At 36.2% G+C, this 18,810-nt stretch overlaps 1 protein-coding gene across 1 annotated transcript in view; it reads left to right on the top strand.

Moving 5' to 3' along the window:
* Nucleotides 1–1,551: 1,551 nt before the first annotated feature.
* Nucleotides 1,552–18,810, top strand: part of STXBP3 (syntaxin binding protein 3) — a 47,730-nt gene continuing 30,471 nt past the window's right edge. The window contains exons 1-5 of the mRNA XM_019746518.2: nucleotides 1,552–1,709; nucleotides 11,527–11,576; nucleotides 12,729–12,810; nucleotides 15,782–15,858; nucleotides 18,677–18,755. Of these exons, the coding sequence (XP_019602077.1) occupies nucleotides 1,661–1,709; nucleotides 11,527–11,576; nucleotides 12,729–12,810; nucleotides 15,782–15,858; nucleotides 18,677–18,755 (337 nt within the window). The 5' untranslated portion in view covers nucleotides 1,552–1,660. The remainder of the gene's footprint in view (nucleotides 1,710–11,526; nucleotides 11,577–12,728; nucleotides 12,811–15,781; nucleotides 15,859–18,676; nucleotides 18,756–18,810) is intronic.

Below are 18,810 nucleotides of genomic sequence, written 5' to 3' on the forward strand. Positions count from 1 at the left end.
ATATTTCATTTATGTACCACCTCTTCTTTATCCAGTCATTTATTGATGGGCACTGAGGTTGCTTCCATATCTTGGCTATTGTAAATAATGCTGCAGTGAACATAATGGTGCATATATCTTTTTAAATTTCTTTGGATAAATACCCAGAAGTGGAATTGCTGGGTTATAAGGTAGTTCCATTTTTAACTTTTTGAGGAACCTCCACACTGTTTTCCATAATGGCTACACCAATTTGCAATCCCACCAACAGTGCACAAGAGTTCCTTTTTCTCTGCATCCTCACCAACACTTGTTTGTTGATTTATTGATGATAGCCATTGAGGTGATATCTCATTGTAGTTTTAATTTGCATTTCTCTGATGGTTAGTGATGTTGAGCATCTTTTCGTGTCTATTGGCCAGCTACATGTCCTATTTGGAGCGATGTCTATTCAGGTCCTCTGCCCATTTTTAAATTGGATTGCTTGTGTTTTGGGTGTTAAGTTGTATGAATTCTTTATACATTTTGCATATTAACCCCTTACCAGATGTATCATTGGCAAATATCTTCTCCCATTCCATAGGTTTCTTTTTGTTTTATTGGTGGTTTCCTTTGCTGTGCAAAAACTTTTTTTTAATTTAGTCCCGTTTATTTATTTTTTCTTTTTTCCCTTGCCTGAAGAGATATATCAGGGAAAAATACTACTAAGCAATGTCAGAGAGTTTACTGCCTATGTTTTCTTCTAGTATTATGGTTTTGCATGCTACAGTTACATCTTTAATCCATTTTGAATTTATTCTTTTATATGGTGTAAGATGGTGGTCCAGTTTCATTTTTTTGCACTTATCTGTCCAGTTTTCCCAACACCATTTATTGAAGAGACTGTCTTTATCCCACTGTATGTTCTTACCTCCTTTGTCATAGATTAATTGACCATGTAGGTATCGGTTTATTTCTGGGCTCTCTATTTTGTTCCATTGATCAACGTGTCTGTTTTTAAAGGTATTTGCTTTTTGACTACTTTCTTGTATAATTTCCAAGATACATCCAGCTTTTGACTACTTTCAGCACGCCAGGAATTGAGCTCCCTAATTAGCCTATGAATTCTTCAGAAGTGGGTCTCTTCCGTCCTTGAGTTTCCTGAAAGTCCTGCATAGTATTGGGTACACTGCAGGTACACCTCATAGCTCTATACAATTATTATATCCTTGAAAAATGAATAAAATAAACTTTTTGGGGGGGCAAATTTTCCATTTGGTTGTTGAACTGGCTATTGAGTGAAGTCTATTATAAATCGCTTTGTAAAGTGCAGAATTATTTTGCAAAGCGAAGGATCTCTCCCTTCTTGATGTATGGCATGACTGAAAAGTGAATTTATTAGATGGCGTTAGCTCACTATCCCTACACTCGTTTTCGTTTTCTGACGTCACAGTTTGGCGACCTTTCAGTGAGCCAGTCTCACGCTAGAGGGCGCGCGACTGCCCATGTGGCTGCCACCTGCACCGCGCAGCCTCCGTTCAGGGGTAGGCGGGAATCGCCGTGCAGACGCGCGTGACGTCACCAGAGGGCGCGGCCCGTGGGCGGGGCGGCCCGTGGGCGGGGCAACCCGGAGCAGCGCTCCCACGGCTAAAATAGGCTGCGAAAGGGAGGCGGCGGCTGCTCCTCCGCTGTGTTGGGGAAGATGGCGCCGCCGGTGACGGAAAGGGGGCTGAAGAGCGTCGTGTGGCAGAGTGAGTGCGGTGGGGCAGGGGCTGAGAGAGAGAAGGCCTGGCGGCCGCCGCGCCGGGCCTTGCTTTCCTGCCCCAGACCAGCGGTCTCTCGGGGAGACGCCGCGGGCACTTGTCGCTTCGGGACCCACGTCCCACTTAGGACTTCTTCCTTCCCTTCCCAGCCCTGTTTCTTGCCAGCGCCAGGGATGGGCGGGGTCGGGAGCACTCGGCCTTCTCGCTCCCGTCTACTCCTGCGCCTGGGCCCGCTCCGGCCCGAACCCCCGCCCTGGGTGAGCGGCACCCCCTGCCGGCGTTTCCCGGCCGCTGCGCGTATCCTCGGTCGGGCTCCCCACGCTCCTCCGCGGCCGCACCGGTCGGTGATGTCTCCACCCGAGACAATCTGAGCACTGTTTCTATATCCCGCGCCTCTCCTTCTCCCCCCACTTGTTTCCGAAGACTGCTTATTCTGCTTATTTGTGTTAGTACCAAGGACGATTTTACAACCATACTTTTCAATGTCTGTCCTTAAAAAAAACAAAAGCAAACCTCGCTGTTAAAAACATCCTCTTCCTCTATTCCTAGAGGAGCCTACTTTCTAAAGAGTTCTTGAGACGGGACCACTGGAATGATTAAATCTCGGGAGCGACCTGCATCTTTCCCTCTCCCTTTACACTCCCCGGGCCACTTCCCGCTGTTAGGACTCTTACTTACTGGTTACTGATGTTCTGCCATTCTGTTATTTCATCTGACTTTCATAAAAGTCTCTCCAAACTTAGATCTGCCAGGTTAGAGAAGGAATGAAATCACCAAACAGGAAGAACCATCATTGTTTGGCATTGCTCGCTTCAAAGTAATTATGGTCTAGTAGTGGAAAAGGGAGTAACATCTAATTAGTATTTCTGACTCCAGTATGTTGAGCAAAGAACAGAAGTGACTTGAGTTAAAATTCTGCGAGTTACAGAGCTCCTTGTGTAAAATTAAAACTCCAGATCAGTAACTGGCATATTGCTTAACATACCAGGTACTAAAAACAAGTGTATAAATAGAAGGGAAAAGAAAAAATTGCAAAAACATCTTTTAAAAAATTGACTAATTATAAGGTTGGCATTTTGTTTTTCAAGATTTACATGGGTGACTTCTAAGACATGGTAATGTTTTAAAATCACAATGGCATTTAAATACATTTATATGAAAATGGGTAACGAATTATATTTATAATTTCGAAGATACATATATATACGTATACGTATATATACATATACGTATATGTATACATATATATATATATATATATACACACACACACACATGGCATAAGCATTTATCAGAAAAAAAGGTTAATAGTAATGTCAGTCTTGATAGCATGGAAACTAGGCAACAGAGGGAGAGTTTAGTGATAACAAAATTTCCATTTTGTGCTGTTAACTTGAGGTAGCACCAGGATATCCAGTAAGATAAAGAAGACAGGAGACTGAACGGAAGGAAAGAGATATAAGGGTTAAAAAATAGTTCTTTGAATCTTTGTGTAAATAGAAACATAACCAAAAGACAAGATGATATTCATTCAACATTTAGTGAGTAAAGTGGAGAGGGAGAGAGAGTGGGAGGAGCCTCTGAGATCTGTTAGCAAAAGATGACAGTGAAAGAAATGATGAAGCAATCTCCTGAGAGGTAGGAAAATCATACATTTAACTGGGAAAAGGTTTTGCTAGGTTGAAGATGGTATAGTTCGGTCACGGTAGAAAACTAAATAACCTTCAATTTCCCCACAGAGTAGGGAGAAGGGAACTAATATTTTTTGAACATTTACTCTGTGCCAGGCACTCTTTACATATATTAAAACTTAATGAGAATTATCTCTATTTCACAGATATTAAAAGTGATACAGCTATTATCATAGCTGCATTATTCAAAATATCAAAAAGTCAAAACAACCCAATGACCATGAAAAAATAACATGTGGTGTGTCCACACAATGGAATATTATTAGGCAACGAAAAGGAATGGTATACTGATACATGCTATAAAATTGATGAAGCTTGAGGAAATTATGCCAAATGAAAGAAGCCAGTTAGAAAGAACCACATATTATGTGACTCCATTTATATTAAATATCCAGAATGGACAAATCTATAGAGACAGAAATAAACTAGTGATTACCTACATGGCAAGGGCAGGGTGAGATGGGGAGATTTGGGGATGTTGGCTAAAGGGAACAGTTTCCTTTTGGAGTAATGAAAATGTTCTAAAGTTGATTATGTTGATGGATGTACAACTCTGAATATACTGAAAGCCATTTAATTGTGCACAATTGGGTCAATTACAATTAACCCTTGAACAACATGAGTTTGAACTGCCTGGGTCTACTTATACATGGATTTTTTTCAATAAATACCTGTACTTTTTTTAAAGGAGGACACAGCTCACAGTGCCCCATACAGGGATCGAACAAGCAACCTTGGTGTTATTAGCACCACGCTCTAACCAACTGAGCTAACCAGCACCCCAGTACCTGTACTGTTTTTGATCTGGGGTTGAGAATCTGTGGATACAGAAAGCTGACTGTATCCATTTATCTACCCCATTTTATATACGGGACCTGAACTCTGGCTTTTGGTATCCATATGTGGGGTGGGGTCATCCTGGAACCAATCCCCCACGGGTACTGGGGACAACTGTAGTAGTTTAGTTTTGGGAGAGTCAAAAGTTAATGTAGCTTTTCGACTGAGTGGAGTGGTGACCCTAACCCCCCCACGTTTTTCAAGGGTCAACTGTATATGGTATGCAAATTATATCTTAAGCTATTTTTAAAAAACCTGATACAGTTATTAAATATGGACTTAGTATTCAGACCCAGGTCTTTTGGCTGCAGAGTTAATGTGTGACTTATCTGTGACTCTATAATGTTTAAACCTTAACTCAGAACCTTATTTTATGCCCAGTCTGTTGCAGTAGCCTCCTAATAACTGAGCCTCCAAGCCATTGTTTTTTCTCCAGTCCACCTGGCCAATAACTGCTAGAATAATTTTCCTGTAACAGTACTGTGCTATGATCGGGCTGATCTGCTTGAAGACTTGCAGAGACCCCCCCCCCCCCCCCCCCGCCCAGTTGCCTGAAGACCATTTCAAACAGTCTGCTTTTGAAGATTTATATGCTGGCCCCAACCTACCTTGTTATCTCCTATTCCCTCATGTAATCTTAATGTTCAGCTAGTCTGTACTGTTCTCGAAATCTTCTGTCTCCCATTTGGATGCCAATTCCTCCATCTGAAATGCTCTCCTTACCCCTGTTCTTCATCTATTCAAAGGTTAGCCAGCCTTCACGTCTCTGCTCAAATGGGGCTACTACCTCCATAGTGGCCTCTCATTTTAACCCAGCCTCTTGTATTTCTGTAGCATTTAGTTTATCCTTCTCAAATGGCACTTCTCACTACTGCCTAATGTGAGTCTCTGGGTAAGCTTCTTGAACGTAGGTCCACTATTGTGTCTTCTGGAGCTTTAAATTCAGAACAGGCCCTAGCAGAATGCAGTGGATAGCAATCTTGTTAAAAGTGAACAGATCAGTTTTATAATTTTCTCCCATGTTTTGCTACCTAAAGTTCCCCATTTATTCAATAAATATTATTGAATTTCCTATAGGAATACAGCTATAGAAGGCAGACAAGTTTCCAGCCTTTGGAATCTTGCATTCAGTGTGGAAAAATAACAAATATGGAAACAAAGAATAAGCATAATTTCAGTTTATGATGTGTGTATATAGAGAGGGGCTACTCTGGGTGCATTTGAGCTGAAACCTAAAACATGAGAAAGAGACAGCTTTTAGGGACTACCTTAAAACTCTTTTTAAAACAAATTTAATATTTTGAGTGCAAAAGGCTACATTTATTTACAAAACTAATACCCATACTTAAAATCAGTGAAAATTTCTAGTGCTTGGTATTGCTCATTGGCCACTTTTTACTACAGGGATGTAGTAGCAAAAAATATCATTGATAAAATGTTTTAAATAAACATTTGATGACATTTATTTAAAAAATAAACACAACGAAACAACAGTACTTAAATCAACCACAAAGCAAGTTTAACCCAACATGCTTTTTTCCCCTTACTCAGTCTATTTTCTTTCTTGTCTATTGTCTGTAATTCATAGCATATATTTTAGAGGAAGTTAGGGGAAATGAACATAGAAAAATTGCGAATAAAAGTAATCATAATATATTTATTTGAGCCAATTCTTTGCTTATTAAATCATAAGCTTTTACCCTTTTTCACATTTTCCTCTAGTCCTTACATAACTCCAGATAATTTTTATTTTGTCATTCCATGACTTCTTTTTTTTAAAACACCTAACATTGACATATTTTCCATGCTCCTTCATAATCTTTGTAGTTAACATTTTTAATCATTATTAAATACCCATGTGGAAAAAATTTTTGAAAGCATAAAAGATTGTAAAATAAAATTACTCTTGCTCTCAACCCAGACCCCCAGCCTCCCTCTCCACAGCAACCACTCTGAGGTTTTTTTTTAATCAATTCTTCCAGTTTTCTATGCAAATATACGCATGTATAAAATACATTTTTGTTTTTGTTTTAATCAGTTATTTTTCTTTTATGTCTTTTTTCATTCTGGTCACTTGTTTTAAGTTTATTTTGTTGAGCAAAATTTTCTTTTAATGTCTGGATATTTGCACAGTCATGTATTCATTTAAAATCAATATTTATTGATTATGTACTCGTACCTTGTGCTGCACACTATTCTAGGTGCATATTTTTTGACCTAGAATTCACAGACAGTGGGAGAAGAACTACACAAGTACCAAGTACTGTGTTATGAAAAAGTTTTATGGGAGGAGAGAAGAAAAAGGAATTATTTTCGCTCTGGGAGTGAATCAGAGAAGACGCCAAAGAGGTGACATTGACAGGTGGTAGGATTTTGCAGAAATCTGTGTACAGAAATCTGAGCCAAGGCCCAAAGCTGAGAAACTGCGTGGTTATTTATGAGAGGGGGTACAATTCCTTTTGTTTGAGTACAAGAAATAGGGAGACGAAGACTAAAAGGGGTAGGTTGGAGCTACGTGGTTTAGACGTTCTCTAGGCAGTGGGGAACCATTAATGATGAAAGTTTTTCCCTTCTGGGCAAAAAGCAGACACAAGCGTTTTGGGGACTCTTATTAAAACAATGCTGAAAGGAAGTCATTTTCTTGTTTTGAAGGGAAACGACTCTTAAGATTTCATTAAGTAATGGTAGTGTAAACTGCACTAACGCTAAGTGTACATACAGCTTGATGAATTTTGATCCATGTAACTACCACCTAGATCAAGATAGAGAACGTTTCCAAGCGCTCCAATACCATTCACAGTCCAAATCCCACCCTTTCCCCCAGAGTATTCTGACTTACACTGCCATCAAATAATTTTATAATGGTGTCTTTTTACCTTCAGACCCTTAAGTTTAAGAGAGAAACCCTCTAGACCTTTTATTGTATTTTCTTTAAGAATAAATATAGGGTTTACTAAATTTCTACCTAGAAAAAACTTCTTTAATATTTGCCTTTGTGTATATGTGATTAGTCCTATAGTAGTCCTCAGTTTTCATGTTCTACTTTCATACTTTTTTTTGTAATCAGTGCCTATCACATGCTTTGTAATTAACATAATCAAACATTCTTTATTATAGTGAGAATATGGTGATTTCAAAATGTTACCTGAGCTATACTCAAACAATTTTTAAACAGTGTACGTACCTGAAAGCCCTAAATCGTCTTTCCCACAAACTATTCAGTCTGTTTTTACTCAACTGACTGAGTATTGCTTTTGTGTCTGCCCCCCAGCCCTGGGTTTATGTTTCTTACCTGTTCAGTAAACAACTTGGACCCCAGGTAGGCAGAATCTGTTTAACTCATAATCAGGAATGTTTTAGTTTTCTGAGAATGTAAATTTCTTTATGACCTACAAGTCTGTCTTTTTTTTTTTCTTCACTTTTGGCTATTTGATTTTCAAACACATTGTCATTATATATTACTTATAAAAACCAGGTTTATTATTTTTCCTCATTTGACTAAGAGTTGGAAGACTGGGTTTGCAGTCCACTCATACGTCTCTTTCCTAACCTAAACAATGAGTTTTCTTTAAGTTTTTCTAGCTTGAATTCTCCATGATTCCATTTTTTGGGTCTTCATTTTGTTATATTTTCTTTATTTCTGCTTTCATTCCTGGTAGTTCTCTCTTATGCAATAGTTTTATGTTTTATTTAGGCCATAAATATTTAATATTACGTTTTCATTGTTTAATGACATTATACAGTTTTTTTTCTGTCTCAAGGCTTTTCCCCCCGTTTTCCAGACAAATTAGTTTCTCTTGCATTTTATTACCAGGTTTGTTAATTGTTTCTCTGTGATTTAAGGTAGTTGTGCAAGTCTCCCGTCAGCATTGCTGATACCGGGCTGGACTTTGCAGTTCTGCTCTCATTTTCCCTTCAGTGTTTTCACCTAGTCTTTGGCGGTACAGTTTTAGATACATTTCCTTTTCCTTTTGCCTTTAGGAGAAACAATGAGGTCGTTAGTATTAACTGGTCATAATTTGGGTGACATCTGGATTGGTGGAAGATCAGTTTACAGATTAGATCGAGGCCAGTTGGTGGAGGATGTTGGATAGTAGGGTCTAGGTTTTATTCTGTAGGCAAGAGGGAGCATTTGAGGGAATTCTGAGGTGGGTGTTGATATAAACAAAGGGTTGTGTTTCAGGAAGATAACTGACAGCAGTGTGAAAAATGGATTGAAAAGGCAAAGGGGTTGGAGGTGGAAAGCAGGAAATTCAGATAGGAGACTGTGTCCTGCAGGAGTTCAGTGAGAGACAGTGAGAATCAAGGCAGTGCTGGTGGTAACAAGTCACCAGCAAGAACAACCAATCCTGCCTGATGACTGGATGTGGGGGAAGGAGGAAATAGCCTGACTGTGACTAAGAAAATGACAGTAACTCATAAACGGAGAAGTCTAGAGCAGTTTTTAGGGAACTGTAATCTCAGTTTGAGGCATGGAGCTGCTTAAACCTGCATTGTGTAACTGTGTAATTGAATGAAGTCCAAGGAGAGTTGGGTTGTAAGATTTGTGGAAAATTGAAAGACTGTTGGGGGTTAGGGAAATGGGGAGAAGTTGGTCGAACTTCCAGTCAGAAGGTGAGTAAGTTCTAGGGATCTAATGCACAGCATTGTGATGGTAGATAATAGTACTGTACTATGTGTTAAAGACTTGAAAGTTGCTAAGAGAGTAGCTCGGCAATGCTGTCACCTCCCGCCCCAAATGGTAATTATGTGTGGTGATGGAGGTGTTAACTAACACTACAGTGGTCATTATATTGCAATATATGTGTATCATATCTACACACTGTGAACTTTAAAGTGACACAATTCAATTATATCTTAATAAAGTTGGGGAAAAGAAATTGAAGGACTGATGCCATAGATGAAACTCGGATGATGAATATGGTCTCCGAGGAAGCGTGTAGAGCAAGCAGAGCAAAACTAAGAGAATTGAGTCTTGGGATATATCCATATTTAGGATGATAGAGAAATGACTATAAGGTCAAATATTTTCATTAGTATTTAGAGGAAATACCTTTTTTGCTCTGTAATGTTAGTTGATGTAGTTTTCTTTGACTCCTCTCCAAACATACCTGTGACCATATCACTTTTCATGGATGCTCCTAATCTCTGTCCACAAAACAGTTTACTTCTTTATCGTTTATTTTTAAGATGCTTACACTGACTGTCCAGATAGCCTCACATTCTAAGGCAGCACTATCCAGTAGGACTATAAGGCAAGCCACATATGTAATATAAACTTTTTAAAAAGTAAAAAGAAACAGGTGAAATTAGTTTTAATAATGTATTTTATTTAACCTAATATATTCAAAATTATCATTTGAACATGTAATCAATAGAAAAAATATTTTACCTTCCTTTTTTTGTACGAAGTCATTGTCATCTGGTGTGTATTTTGTACTTGCCGGACATCCCAGTCAGGCTGGCCACATTTCAAGTGCTCATTAGCCACCTGTGACTAGTTTCTCCTGTACAGGACAGTGCAGTTTCTAGGGTTTTAAAGACTAAGGAGATGGGCTCTGCCCAGGGAACGCTTCAGTCTACTCCATCATGAATTCCATGAGCATTCATTTCTTAAGAGAAGGACACAAATCCAGTAAAAACAAGCAAAATGCTTTTGATTTTCGGCTTGTTTGAGGTGTACAGGACTAAAGAAAACTTAAGAAAGGAAGGTAGCATCATATTTCAGTGTCTGAGCTCTGCCTGAGAAAATGAGTCATCTTTTCCTGCCAGTACCAGTGCTTTAGGCTTAAATTATGGTTAAATACTTCAGGCTTTTGCCATAATTCTTGTATAACATTATAATCTTCCTAGCAAACATATATAAGCACCTTAATTAATATTTATTAAAAATTTCAAACCTTCCCAGTCATAATTCTTTTTTTTCCCTTTCTCCCACCTCTCCCCCTCCCCACGGTTCAAGCCGTTGTTTCTCAGTCTAGTTGTGCAGGACACAGCTCCCTGGCCCATGCTGGTGTTATGAGCCTTGCGCTCCCCCGGCTGAGGCAGTTGGTCACCGGTCGTTGGTCGGCCACTCACAGCAGCTCATGGCAGCTCTTGCCGGCTGCCGGCCACTCAATGTTTGCCACCGGCCGTTCATGGCAGCACATTGTAGTCCATGGCAGCACTCAGCAGCTCATGCCAACCTTCAGCTACTCACGGCAGCCCAGCTCCAGGGAGAGCTGTTGCTCTCAATCTTAGCTGTGGAGGGTACAGCTCACTAATCCATGTGGAAATCGAACCAGCGACCTCAGCGTTAGGAGCATGGCACTCCAACCACCTGAGCCACTGGGCTGGCCCCCAGTCATAATTCTTACGATAAGTGTTAGTAACCCTTATTAAATATACCCCCTGCTTAAACATGTCATTCTTTAGTATGATGCCAAAAAACTTGATAGTAAATTCCAAAAGCACTAACTCAAAGCAGTTATAAAATAAGAAATAGAAAATTTTAAATGAATTATATACACATTTCATTACCAAGAATTAAAGACAGTTACTATAATTTGCATTTGAATTCTATTTATTTATTACATATGCACAGTACTACAGTTTTCAAAATAAACTGAAAATTAATAAAACCTAGTAAGCGGAGAAAGTTATTACAAAGGAGAATAGCTATTTGTGTGATTTGCCTATGTGTATTTTTTTTATTTAATACAGAAGAAAAAAAGCTTTTGCAAATCAGCGAACTTATTTAAATTTAGATTTAGATTAGTTCTGAAAAGCATTGCAAGGAACATATTATTATTACAAATCAAGAATGACTTGTATATTTGCATCGTAGTGCTGTAATATGTATTGTTGACAATTATAATGTAGTAAATCAGGAAGAAAAGTACTTAGCCAGTTTTGATTGTCAGGTATAATTTGGCTATGGGCTAGTTAGGGATTTTCCTATGGGTTTTTGTTTTCATCATCTTTACTTGGGATTTAAGTAGAATAGGGAGAAACAAATCAGATAATACTTTCAGAAACATTTCCAGATATGTTTATGTACTTAAATATACTAGCCTTTTTTATTATACTTATTCTCAAAAGTTTAAAAATATTACAGTTTAAATGTACCATGTAGGTTAGATAATAAAGAGAACTAGATTTTTATGTAGAGTTTTACAAGTAGCTTAGCAGAACTTCAAATTGGATATTTCTCCAGCCATCTTGGGTCTTTTGAGTAGTTACCCTATTACTGTATTTCTAACTATTGATTAAGTTCCTAAATCTTTTTTTTTTTTCAGAGATAAAATCAACAGTGTTTGATGACTGCAAGAAAGAAGATGAATGGAAGGTAAAGTTTGCATATTTTGCCATTGTATTGAGAACTTTAATATATTATCCTTATTATACAAAGTATGATAAAAAAAAACACAGTGAATGTTTAAATTTAAAAAAATTTATTACAGTAAAAGACACATTGCCATTAATCCCCCTCAAAATACTCCCCCTCGCTTCAGACACACTTATCCCATCATTCTTGCAACTTTCTGAAGCAGTTCTGGAAGTCCTCTTTCGTGAGTGTCTTTACTTCATCCTTCATCATGACAACGCTCCGTGTCACACATGGCTTCTGGTACGGCAATTTCTGTCAAGTAAAAACATTGCAGTGTGTCCTCATCTACCTTAGTCACTGGATCTGGCACCCTGCCAGATCCCCAAAGATTCTTCCCTAATGTGAAAATGACCATGAAAGGAAAACGTTTTGAATTGATTCAGGACATCGAGGCAGCCACAATAGCACAACTAAAGACACTCATGAAAGAGGACTTCTAGACTGCTTCAGAAAGTGGCAAGAATCGTGGGAATAAGTGTGTTTGAAGCGAGGGGGAGTATTTTGAGCAAATTAATGGCAATGTGTCTTTTACTGTAATAATTTTTTTTAATTTAGACATTCACCATATTTTTTTATCACACCTTTTACTTCTGTAACAGTATAGGATCTGGAATCATACTGCTTATGTTCAAGTCCTAGCCTCACCACTTAATAGCTGTGGCTTCTTAGCTAAATTATGTGACCTCTGTGTCTCTGTTTCCTTGTCTATAAAATGGGGGTAGTTGTAAATATTAAATGAATTATTAATTCATGTAAAATGCTTAAAACAGTGCCTGGAACACTTTTTATTCTACAAGTGACACTACAATTTTAAGAAAATTTGATGTTAAGCATAACATACATTTACAATGAATAGTTCTCAGCTTCAGAATGGAAATAGTTCTATTTGCTCACTTATGTATAGTAATTATGTACATATATTGAAAAAATAAATCTCTAGGTCATGCAAGTTAAAAGAAGAATTGAGATGATTTTGCCTACTGTCCAGATATTTTAATTTTATGTTATAAAAGGTTCATAAGTTTGGTAGGTTTAATGGATTAAATTGTCTTTTGTGAATTCTTAGCAGTCAAATGCTTATACTATTTCTTAATTTATGTTTATTTTAAGATAATGCTTTTAGATGAATTTACCACTAAGCTTTTGGCATCGTGTTGCAAAATGACAGATCTGCTAGCAGAGGGTATAACTGGTAAGTGTTATTACCAATATTCATCATTAAAACATTTACTGTGATGGGGAAAGTTTGAAGTATTAATTAATTTTAGTTCGTAATTGTGTTTCTGAGGGGGTTATGTTTTTTGTTTTTTGTTTTCTAACTCTAGCCATAATAATTATACTGGACATTCTTCTTTTCTTTGTGAGTCTTCAGAATAACCTCTGTAACTCAGGTTTTCTTTTTTTTTTCTCAGCTGAGACATATAATTAAGTTTCCCTAACCAAGATTAATTCAGCTGCCTTGTTGAGTTTGTTCTCCAAATATTTTATATACTTGTTACGATTTTGTGTGTTGATGCACAAGGTTTATGTTAGCACTTTAATTAATATTCATGATTTACATGTATTGCTTTTAAATGGATAGTAAGATTTATGTCATAAAGTCAACTTTTATACGTATTTACAAGTGTATAATATTGACTTTGTAAATGTTTCTTTATTACTTAGACATGAGGCAGTGAATTATAAGTTTAAATCAGCTTTATGGAATTACGAAAAAAATCATGCTGCTACAAGTTATCTTCTACTAGGCAGGATTGTGTTAATGAGATTTTCATCTCCTTTTTGGGGAAAATGCCAATATCATAACATTCATAATCATGTTATCATCCTTAACTCCTCATTCTTTAACTCATTTATTTAAATTTGATCTTCATAACAACCCTTGAAAGACAGATACTAAATATCCCATTCGTAATGAGGAAACTGGTACTCAGTCAAACATAATTCTTTTGTATTTTGGATCCTAATGTAGTATATGTACCTTCTATCACTCCTAACTTGTGAAGTTCAAAAGTACACCCAGTATTTTCAAGAAAGCCTGAGCAATGTATACAATGAGAGGATTACCATGTTTCCCTGAATATAAGACCTAGCCGGACCATCAGCTCTAATGTGTCTTTTGGAGCAAAAATTATATAAGACCTGGTCTTATTTTACTATAATATAAGACCGGGTGTAATGTAATGTAATGTAATATAATGTAATATAATGTAATATAACGTAATATAATATACTATAATATACTATAATATGATATAATGTGATACCAGGTCTTACTTTAAGTTTTGCTCCAAAAGACGCATTAGAGCTGATTGTCCAGCTAGGTCTTATTTTCAGGGAAACGGCATCTAAAAAAAAATTTTAAGTAATATTTACTTTTTGATATTTACATGTAAAATAATTTTTTATTGTTAATTACATATTCAATTTGTGGTGTTTATGACCTTCAGTGGAAAAAGCTCTAAACTAGAAATTGGAGGATTAAAGCTTTGGTTTTTCTATTGGATAAGTGGAATACTGGTTAAGGCACTTAAATTTTTTAAGTTCCCAGAGGTCATTCTGATGTGCAGCTAGAGTAAGAGCCATTTGATAGCATGTGTGAAAGTACTATGAAACTACAGAACCATTTGCACTGTAAGGAGATTTACTGAATTTTTGTAGACCATTGTTTCTTACGTGTCTTCCGTGTTCACAGATATTTTTCAAGGAAAGGATTCTGTGGCCAACTAAGCTTGAGCAACAGCATTAAATAAAGCTAAACATGTTTCTTTAGGACTTTTCAGAGTTTTTTTATATGTCAGCATATATGTGGATCCCCTGGGGATAGGGATAGTATTCAGTTTTCTAAACTTATTTGACCACAGAAAGCTTTTTTGAGAGGCATGTCATAGGACTGTATATTGTGGAATACATTGCTGTGGATTATTCGCAATATCTCCCAGAGTCACCTAGGTTTGCTGTGGTTTAATCATAATCATATCTACTAATTTGAACTTGTCACAGTCTTCTTGAGTTCCACATGAGTTCTCCTGAGAACCCCTTTATTAGACTTGGCATTGGCAGGTTGCGTGATCAGACTTTCTATTGTCATTCAGGTCATTTGTGAAAATATTCAGTAGTGTCTTGGATTTTTAAACAGTAGATAAGAAAAAATGCACATATGATGCTACTTCAATAGAATAAAATCAGGTCAAAACCTTTAAAAACTAGACTGGGAATTAAATGATTTCTTTGTCATTATTATAGGAATAATCATGAAAACCTTTCTTTTTTACATCATTTAATAGATGTCCACTTTTCAGTGAATTGAAGGGTTGGCACTTTCTGCTATTGCTTACCAGACATTTCAGAATATTTTCAATGTCTATGTTCTAAATCATTATCACAGTATTTTCACAATTTAACATTATTTACCAAACATAATAATATATGTAGCATAAGATGACTGTAAGACACTTCATTTTGAATATTAAGCAATAAAAGAAAGTTAACACAGACTTAACCTTAGTTTTTTAAAGGTAAAATTACAATTGTTGGGAATGGAGATAAAATATTTCCTTGGAAATCTTATTTGATATTCTATCTAATAGAAATTATGATAAACCTATACTGTACTAATATAAATTTAGGAATGAGAAAATGTATCATCATATTTAAAAGAAAAGTCCAACAGTGTCTTCTCTTACTCATCAGATTAAAGTTTTTAATTCTATCGAGGCCCTTTGCCAACATGAGTTTTAAAAGATGGCTCTGGGGTCATTATGAGGTTTAACAGATAATTCCTGTAAAGTGCTTAGCCTTGTATCTGTTCTGTGTTTGCTATTATAGTAGGATATTTTTAAAAAGAAATACATATTTTAATTTTTAATGCATTTTTTTGGTTTATTCATTGCATGTCGATTGCTTATGCATGCAATGAATATAGACCTAACTATGAAATAACTGCTTTATCTTTTTTTTCATGATGAGCACTTCGCCCAGAGTTTAGCGTTAGGGAAGACACATTTTCAGTTTTTTTTAATTTATCATATGAAGGCAAAGAAAATGTTAAACCCAAGATATGTAAATGTGTTTTCCTATTATTATAAATAAGTACAGTAGTTTATTTAAAATGATTTCAAGTGTATAAACATTTGGTTATATAAAATGACTTTTTTTTGTAGTTGTGGAGAATATTTATAAGAATCGAGAACCTGTCAGACAAATGAAAGCTCTTTATTTTATCTCTCCAACATCAAAGGTGAGTATTTTGAATCTTTAAAAAAGTATGTTCTCCAACATTTTCACTATTGATACGATTTTCTCACAGAAAACTAAAAGCAATAGAATAACCTTTATTAGAAAAATAGTGCCATACACTAGTTTGCTTAGGAAAGTTTTCTGTGTTAGAAGATTGTTTGATTTGCACACTTTAAGAAAAATAGTGTGTTTAATTGTATAAAATGTTAAAGTTTGAATAATTTGTTACTCATGCAGTTCCTATTCAACCATGATTTTTGAAACGATGGAAATGTACTTAAATAGTCTTGGGTTAATCCTTTATTTAGCCCTATAACATACATATGTGTATGTGTGTATACATGTATATACGTATATATGCATACATGTATATATGTATTTTATATCAAATGAATTTTTTTAGTTTATAATCTAACTATGATTTAACTCATACTTAAAGCCAAACACGTTTAGAGCCAAATAAAGTATAAAATTCCTTTATTCTGTACAATATTTGAAAATGCATTTTCCAGCACATTCTTTGGCTTATTCTCACCTGGAATGTTAATTTGGAAATCCCAGTTTCATTTTTTTCTAACTTTGGCAGACAGTAGGAAAGAACCCAGATATTCACTAGTTAGTCTCTACATGTTGGCTGTGGGTGGGTTTTTTTGTATCTTATTCATGATATCATTTCATAAGATAAAATTCATGATTGGAAAAAATGTGAGCTAAAAACACCATTTTTTAGCTACTAAATTGGCAGAAGGATTTTTATAAAAAATATATACCGTGTGTTTCCCTGAAAATAAGACCTAGCTGGGCAATCAGCTCTAATGCGTCTTTTGGAGCAAAAATTAATATAAGACCCGGGCTTATGTTATATTATATAATACAATATAAGACTGGGTCTAATATAATATAATGTAATGTAATATAATACCGGGTCTAATATATTATAATATAATACCGGGTCTTATATTAATTTTTGCTCCAAAAGATGCATTAGAGCTGATGGTCCTCTAGGTCTTATTTACAGGGAAAACACAGTATGTGTATATATAGATACAGATATATATAGCTATATCTTATCTATCATTTTCATATTCTAGCTATCAATGGGTAATGGAGCAGAAACTATACTGCTAGTGGGAGTATAGATTGATACTGCCTTTTTGAAAAATTATTTGCCATTCTTTATCAAGAACTTTAAAATGGTCTGTATCTTCAAGTTTATTGTAAAGAAATAATCAAATAAATGGTTGAATTAAATCCCTAGCAATAAATAAATGCTAAATTTTTAACATTAACAAATAATGGTATGAAAGACCATGTGGCTATTGAAAATGAGGTTTCTAGGAAATTTTAATGGTCTAGGTAAAAGTTTCTTTTTAATGATTAGTGACAAAAGCAGGCTACAAAATTGTATATTCAATAAAGGAGCAAAGAATTCAGAGAAAATGGCACCTGAATGTGATGCCTTTTTCTGCCACAACCAAATACAGTTTCTCTTCCTTTCCTTAACAATTACCTATTTAGTCCTACATGCCTTAGGGTATAAGTGAGGCCTTGGGCTCCTTGGGCACTGGGAGAGAATCCTGGTGTGAGACTTCCTTCCTAGGGCTGGGCTGGCACCTGGAGACCAGGTCAGATAATTCCGAGGCAAGAACCACAAAATTACAGATTTCAGGATGAGTTGGGCTCCAAGAGATCTGTGAATCCCAGGGGAAAGGTCAGTTGGGTGTCTCAGGAAAGCCCTGGGAGTTTGTTTGCTTTTATTACCTATAGCCCTCCAGAGGAGCAACCACTTTGCTTTCCTCCTCTTGTGGAACTGCCTCTACTTAGGATACTCCCAACAACTAAACCTAAGCCTCAATTGAGCTAACAAAGAAAAGCAGCCACACTTCTAAGTGGGTCAAGCTGCTTGGAGAGCAAGTTCAATAAGAATAAAGAAAAGACACATCTAGCAAAACATAGCTGCTTGGAGAAAAGGATGACAACCTGAACAGAAAAATAGTACACATAAGGAGCGTCTAGGACAGCATAAAAAAAACTCTCTGAAGCTCAAAAGTGTTATTTCTCAGTTAACTAAAGAAGAGGATAATCCCTGTTGAGATTTGAATTGGTAGCCTAGAATAACAAAATGGAGTACCTCAAAGCAAAAAAAAAAAAAGTCCTGGAAATCATGGGGGGAAAAGAGACTTGAGGATAAATCCATGAGATCTAACAGACATACAGTTCTAGGAGTTCGAGAAGGAAAAAAAGGAACAGACGAAGGAGAGATAATTCTTTGTTCTCATTTTTTGCTTCTAGATCATTGTGTCTTTAAAACTGGCAGCATTGAGTCATATACTATCAGACTGTATTACCTGTTGTTCCTCCTCTTGCAGTCATCTACCATCCTCTGGGTGTTTCATTGTAATCCCCTGACAGTTTCACCTCCCAGCTCACTGTCACTCTATGCAACACTTCTCCAGTCACAGTCTTGCTGGTTTCACTATCTGTGTACATAATACTTCCAGTATGTTCAGTGACTTGTCAGTTCCTTGATCTGTTGTCTTCCAATAGTCTTGTCTTCTCTTTTGCTGCAGCTTCCCAGTTCCTTTATCATTTCTACATTTCCTCATTGCCAAAACAGCACTCTGTTCATATTACCTTACTATTTATTATGTTTCTAGCTATCACTGGCTAGACTACATAGCATCTTAAAAAACAAATTTTTATAAACTTTGAGACAGATTTTATTTCATCATCAAAGTAAAATAATCTGTTATTTCAAAAGCTAGCATTTTTAAATTAATATTTGATAAAATGTATATTAACATCTACCCTTTTTTAAGTCTGTAGATTGTTTTTTACGTGATTTTGGGAGTAAATCGGAGAACAAATATAAAGCAGCATATATATACTTCACTGACTGTAAGTAGCTTTGTAAAAGTCATTGCTTCATCGTTTAAAATACTATTAATCATAA

Source organism: Rhinolophus sinicus, linkage group LG14 (assembly GCF_036562045.2).
Source record: "Rhinolophus sinicus isolate RSC01 linkage group LG14, ASM3656204v1, whole genome shotgun sequence".
NCBI classification, from domain to species: domain Eukaryota; kingdom Metazoa; phylum Chordata; class Mammalia; order Chiroptera; family Rhinolophidae; genus Rhinolophus; species Rhinolophus sinicus.